Consider the following 7,109-nt stretch of genomic DNA (forward strand, 5'->3'; position numbering starts at 1 on the left):
GTTTCAGATTTTATACCTTTATTAAATAGGCCAAATAGTTAATTATTGAAGGAGTTAGAATTACCCTATCAATGTTGTGCTCATTTTGAAGCTCGTAATAAATGACGAATTATGGACTCAAGAAAAATTCAATTTGGATTCGTTAAACTTGAGTTATAGCCAATTAAGAAAACTACTTAGTTAATAATATTAGTTATTAATTCGAGCTAAATTACTATATCAATATTGGACTCCTTTGATAGATAATAATTAATTATATATGTTAGGATTAAGAAAAGAATATTTTGGATTAGTTGAATTAAGATAAAATTCAATGGAAGAATCAAGCCATAAATGAAAATTCTAATTATCAGGTCTCGGCCATTAGGAATTTAATATGATAGGTATTGACAATTAAGGAATTTAATATGATAGGTATTGACAATTAAGGAATTTAAAGATAATTGATTAAAACATAATAATAATATTCCAGAAACTATTAAATTCCTTGTAATGCTAATCTACTTTAATTAGGATATAAATTATTATTCCTAACCATGTAGAATTCGGCTTAGATAAAGTCAATCACTATTTCATATTAAAACTCCATCTTTACAAAACCAGTGTATATGTAGTCCACGTGTGTAAGGGTCATGCAGCCTCTTTATCTTTTTCTTAATCGCAATTTTAGAACTTTGCAGAATCCCCAAAAAAAAAAAAATCACCAATTAGAATTCTAATTAATTAATCAAATTTTTAGAGGAATTAAATACCTTCTCTTTTATCCAATTTCTAATTATGATAGACTTCAAATTATATTGTATTAGAATAATTAGAACTCCCTCCCAGGCAGATTATTTTTGAAGGTACATTTTTAGTTAATTTACGTGGTTTGATTTAAATAGGTTAACAGAAACTTAATCTATTTGGCTGGGCATATGACTCTAGTTTTTCCTTCATGTGCAAATGATATGTAGCGATAAAGTCTATTTATTATAATAATTGTTTACTTATCTACTTTGATTAGGATAGAAACTATTATTCCTAATCATGTAGGATTTTGATTATGATAAAGTCTTCTAATAATTATCGTATTAGAATAGTTAGGACTTTAATTAATTAAACTAGTTAAGTTATTTCATTTGAAACAGTCTCCCATTTATTTTGTTTTAATCGAAGACAAGAAATTAATTAGCTATCAATTAAGTTGTTTTATTAGAATAATAAATATATATATCTCATGCAATTTGGAGATACCATACCCACGTAAAGGGGTCATACAATTTCAATGCCATTAAATCTTTTTCCTATTATAATTGTGGTTGATATGGAATTTATCTGAACCCAATAGTTATCCCCAAATTTAGAATTCAAAACTTATCAAAATTCCACTTCCCACGTGATTACCCTACACCATGGTTTAGTATAAACATAGCACTAAACCTCAAGCATTTAGTCATTAATTCCTCATTCTTCTTCTACAAGTCTTTATTCTCTCCTCCTCTTTAAAAATATTTCTCCATATTATTAAGGCTTTTTAAGGCTTTGGAATTTCAATAAAGAATCACGTTTTCAGCAATTTTGTTTTCCGCGTTCATCTTCAAAAGGTGAGATGCTCAGTGCTATTAGTGGTTTGTCCACATCTTTTCAAATACGTTGTTATGTATGGAATTAATTACTTCAGTTCAGAACTCGTTTGGGAGAAATCATGATATAGTTTAAGGCACAATTTAGCCTTCACATTATTTGCAGCGCTTGCTTGAATTATCATTTGTCATGGTGTGATAATTCTCATGTTATGTTGGTAAGAGAATTTATGCATAATTTCACGTTTGATTTGAATGTGAAGTAGCAAGCATCTCATTGAGTATAATTCGTTATACTCATCCCTCTCTATTTACAATTTTCAGGTAGAAATTAGTATGCCGGACTATAACGTCCCAAATATTATTGACTTAAATTTGAGGAGTTACCGATATCATTCCATAATCATACATCAAGCAGAAATAAAATTTAAAACTTAAAACCTTAATTTATTGAAACTCAAACACTGAATCAAATAAACATAGTGTCATAAATGGAATTAAAGAGAAACATAAAATGTCTTAACAAATTTATTATGGATTCCTAAAAAAATTTCTTTTACTTGGCAACCTGCGCACCACTCAGCCACCATCCACGTTGACCAATCTGACCTGGAATGTTAAAATTGAAGGAATGAGTATTACTCAGTAGGATACGTGCGTCCAAACAATATAATAACTTTTAAAACATGAATTTACAACATTCCATACCATCATTCCATCAAGAGCAATCGGTGATCAATCGAATACTCTAACATATTTGAGATGACTCAAAGGAGATCTCACATTTCATTTCATAAGGACCCGTAGGTCAATTAGCATTTCATGAAATAAATCACATAAAAAAAATTATAATATTGCAAGGATGAATCACTTGCACATAGTATCATACCTTATCAAATAAATGTTGAAAGAAAACCAAGAGTCACGTTCCAATTGTTTTCTTTTATTTCCTGCTTACGAATTGTTGCCTTGTGTGGGCATGTAATAGATGAAAATAAAGAGGCAAGAGAATTATAATTTTGGCAGAATATGAATATAATAGGGGATTTCTGCTGAACTTAAAGAATGAAATCAAAATAAGGGAATGGGGTTGATGGCAAAAACATGTGTCTGGCTTCAGTATTTATAGGCAAACATAAGGTAGTTGATAAGGAATAGGATAATTTGCTTGGATTTTAAATTTCAAATATTGATCACTCTATCCATATACGATTTTCTTTAAAATACTAACCATATTTATCCACACGCCATATAAACAAAATTTGTTACATATATCCTTTTGTGATTTAAACCAAAAAATTTGATTAAGATTGGATTAGATATATTCTCAACTTAAAGATAAGTCAATTGCACATAAAATAATTCTATAACAAATTTATTTGAATTTAAAAAAAATTATAATCTCATTTCATATATTATATACGAGATCACGGTTTATGAAAACCCAACCAATTCACATGCCAAAACGAAAAGGGACACATTTTGATTACTGTGAGCTTAAACAGATTTGATAAGATGCACGTGTACATCAATGGCCAAAAATGATTTTGTTATAGTGGATGGGATAACAGAATTGGATGTGGTTAAATCATTTTTCAAATCAAAGATAATCAAGATTATATAACTAAAATATTACATTCTTTTCCTAATTATCTTAAAAGACACGGCCTTTTGCTAATCAAGAAAACTAACTTTGTTATAATAGGTTTCAATTGGGAAAATAGAATTAGACATTATTCCATGTTTTGCAAATAAAGATTAACATGATTATATAATAAAATATTATAATCTTAATTTGCTAATTATCTTAAAAAAAATACATATTAAATACATTTCCTTGAATTAATTTATTTCCAATTAAGTTACCATTATCCATGCATGCACACATTAAGATAAGTTGGACTCCTAATTGCATAGGATACAAGGCTTAATTTATTTTAATACAAACGAACAATATAACTAATAAAACTCTTATTTAGTTTACGTTTATTTTCTTTTGTCAAACCGAGAGCAAAAGTGGAGAACGTTAATAGAATTTGATTGCAATGTGACTTAATCACATAAATTCTAGTTTACTTATGCCTGATTCCAAATCCTTCCCTAGCTAACTAATAAGGGAAACTAAGCGAATTAATCCTTAATCTAAAGCACACGTGGCTATACATATTATTTAAAATAATATTACTTACCAATTTCATTAACAATAAAGCTTAAAACTTTAGAACTATAAAATCTTGGCTATAAATTATTCAAATTAACTTTTTCTCAAGTCTAAAATGCATAATTAATTACAAGCTACCCAATGAGCCCAGTATCGATTTTAATTATTTGACTCAAAATATAAGAATTTAAAATATATTACATCTTAGTCCCTCAACTTTTGAAATATAACATATAAAATAAATATGTTTTTATTCTAAAATTTTTGGGATGTAACAATCTCACCCCCTTAAAATAATTTCGTCCTCGAAATTTCTTATCTAAGTGAAAAGTCTGAGGTATATGACCTTAATCTCCTCTTTTCCAGACTTCTAAAATCTTTTCTTCTTCTCCAAGCTTCATATTGTCGCATAAAAGTTTTCCAACCAATCCATCCCTAGGATGGCATAAAAATACTTCATCTTTAAAAGGTATAAGTTAGCTATACATTCTTTTCTATCTTGACCTATCTATCTATTTGCTTGTATTAAGTGTACTGCCACTGGAATAGTAACTTCTAGAACACTACTGGCTCCTTAGCGACTAGTTCAAGATTTGGCAATGAAAACAGGGTAAACAAGGAATGAACAACTCCTAAACATATAAGAACATAGGCAAGTAATTCAGATATTGATAAAATACCTATCATCATGTCCTAATTCTCAGTTGTCTCTTGCTGGGTTAAAGCAAAGACTCTAGCTGGTCCCTTTTTACTTTGATCGTTTTCCCTCTTTGGTGGGGGTTCCTGACAATTGGTAGCAATATGACCCTCCACATCGATAGCATATATTCTTTCCATACAAACACTCACCTCTATGAGCCTTTTTGCACTTAGGACAAGGAGTAAGAACATTATTCGGCTTGCTTGATCCTAACTGCCTTTCAAAACTAGCCCTCTTATTTTGTCCATTTCCTTTACCTTCGTTAGGACCATTTCATTTCCTCTTTCCTGAAAATTCAGTACTTTCTTGAGTTGTTTGATCGAGTCCTAGTCGATTTGCAATTGCTTGAGCTCGTTGTAGAACTTGACTGTACGTAGTAAATTCATGAGATGCCATGATTCCTCCGATTTCTGGGCGCAGTCTGAGTTCGAACCTTCTAGCTTTCTTTTGCTCTGTATCCACTAGATGCGTTGTATACCTGGAAAGTTGTTCGAACTTCCTCTCATAATCAAGCAATGCCATCTTTCCTTGCTTAAGTTGTAGAAATTCTATCTCCTTTCGATCTCTCAGGGCTTGTGGAAAATATTTTCCCATCACCTCCTCTTTGAAACGTGCCCAGGTGAGGTTACGTTGTTGTGCCTCAGTTCTAGTCCGTGAAACGGACTCCCACCAGTGGCCAGCTGCATCAACTAGCATGAACTCTACACATAAAACCTTTTGGGCATCGGTGCAAGAGAGATGCTTGAAGATTCGTTCCAAACCCCTTATCCATTCTTCGGCTGCCAGAGGGCCAGCTATCCCATTAAAGGTAGGGGGCTTGTAACGACGAAACTGTTCCACAACTGAGCTCGTAGTGTTGGAGTTAGTTTGTGCATTTTGTGGAGGCGCTTGTGTTTGCTGCTTACCAAGATCTTGCACTGCTCTCAACAAATCCCTAAACATAGCAGCTTGTGTTGGTTGACGTGCCATTTCTTTTAAATCAGCCAAATAAATTTTATTTTAGAAATAGTTAACAACAACTCTATTTATTCGAATGGAAAAACTCAATTTCATAAAACTTTAAATCCTAGAATACATGAGGGATGATTGAAAGAAGAAAAACCTACGAATTATTTCAAGTACTGATTACATTTTTTTTTTCCAAGGAAGAAAATATTTATTTTAACTAAACTATCTCTAGGTTGCTAGTCTTCATCTTCGATTGTCCAAACATTCTGAATCCTACGAAGCTTAGATGGAGGGGCTTCATCATCCAAAGATGTACATGACTCAGGCTCGGATTCTTGGTCAACCTCTAGCTCGGGGTCTAGTTCGAACCCTAGCTCCTGCTCTGGTTCTAGTTCTGGCTTTTGTCCTGGTACATACTCTGGCTCGTTATCTGAATTAGATTCATAACTCGGCTCCTCCTCTGGGTTTTCTTCTAGGTCCTCTTCGGGCTCGGGCTCAGGCTCGAGAGTAGAAATCCACCTATCTAGAAATGTTTCACAATACAGCTCAAACTCGATCCTTTCTGGGTGCTCTGGAGGGTTACCCTCTAGCATTTCATCCCTAACCACAATGCCCATGTCTCCCCATTGAGGTGGCAGGGTATGGATAAGATTGTTAATAGCTTGAAGGGGTGTAATCTTGTGTCCTACCCCTCTTGCCGCAACCCACCTAGCGAAGACTTCTTCCACATGCTCAATAAGTGTGTGAGTCGGGTCTATCTCATAATTCTCGTAGGCTTGTATAACTGTTGCCCTATGGTTTAGAACACTCCTACAAGCGGTTGTCTTCCTAGCAGTCTCTCTAGTTCTAGCCATTACTGTCACACACATGCCAAGTCCAATATGCTTAACATTTTATTAATGGTAGCGCATTGCCTTTTATGCTCTCATAACTCATTATAAGGATAAAAGATTATACTATTATTAAAATGATTAAGTTGATTAAAAACATGCGGGAAAAACATTTCATAAGTTGCGGCAAAATAAATATCATGCTCACAATTCATACTAGAACATTTCATTTCATTTCTCAACATAGGGATGTATATCTCATGCTCAAAATTAAAAACATATTACGTAATACCTTCGGTCCGTCAGGTGGTAGTTGATTGGTGAATGCTAGGTGCCAAGAATCTTTTATAATACTTGTTTCTGAAATTGTTTATATAAATTTTCATTTCTTGCTAACGGGCTTATCAATACATGAAACAAAATATAATGAAATTCCGAAGCTTGTACTGTGTAGGGATAATGGAACATACAAGGGGCAGTTGTGAATTCTTTACATATTATATATTAATTGGTAGAAAATTAAAAATTTTAGGGATAATTAATGATTAGCCTCTTATTATTTATTCATTTTTATTTTTGTAAAAACATATTTCTAAATGCAAGAAATAATATATGTTATCCACGTTATGAACTTAATGGTAAAAATATTTCTTACTCAAAACATGTCCATTAATTAAGTAAGCAATTTAATATGACATGAGAGGTATACACATTAGTGTTACTTAAACTGAAGTGCATGTCCATCATTTTGAGTACTATTTATTATTTAATTCAAAAATAGTTTTAAACCGATTAATATGCAATTAAAAATTCATGCTACCACAAAATTGCATACTCATATATAAACATATAATACATGTACATCCTTGAAAGTAAAATCATAGTAGTAACACACAAGTACAAAA

General features: G+C 32.0%; 2 protein-coding genes across 2 annotated transcripts; both read right to left on the minus strand.

Annotated features, from left to right (window-relative positions):
* Positions 1-4,699: 4,699 nt before the first annotated feature.
* LOC111377829 lies at positions 4,700-5,395 on the minus strand. The gene has a single exon (XM_023000957.1). The coding sequence runs from the start codon at positions 5,393-5,395 to the stop codon at positions 4,700-4,702; it is 696 nt and encodes a 231-aa protein (XP_022856725.1).
* Positions 5,396-5,610: 215 nt separating this feature from the next.
* Positions 5,611-6,228, minus strand: LOC111377830. The gene has a single exon (XM_023000958.1). The coding sequence runs from the start codon at positions 6,226-6,228 to the stop codon at positions 5,611-5,613; it is 618 nt and encodes a 205-aa protein (XP_022856726.1).
* Between the last annotated feature and the right edge of the window lie 881 nt (positions 6,229-7,109).

Source organism: Olea europaea, unplaced genomic scaffold (assembly GCF_002742605.1).
Source record: "Olea europaea var. sylvestris unplaced genomic scaffold, O_europaea_v1 scaffold173, whole genome shotgun sequence".
Classification (NCBI taxonomy): Eukaryota; Viridiplantae; Streptophyta; class Magnoliopsida; order Lamiales; family Oleaceae; genus Olea; species Olea europaea.

Bases quoted from the DNA above. Each gene is read 5' to 3' on its own strand.
- LOC111377829 (XM_023000957.1), bottom strand. From the start codon at position 5,395: ATGGCACGTCAACCAACACAAGCTGCTATGTTTAGGGATTTGTTGAGA.
- LOC111377830 (XM_023000958.1), bottom strand. From the start codon at position 6,228: ATGGCTAGAACTAGAGAGACTGCTAGGAAGACAACCGCTTGTAGGAGT.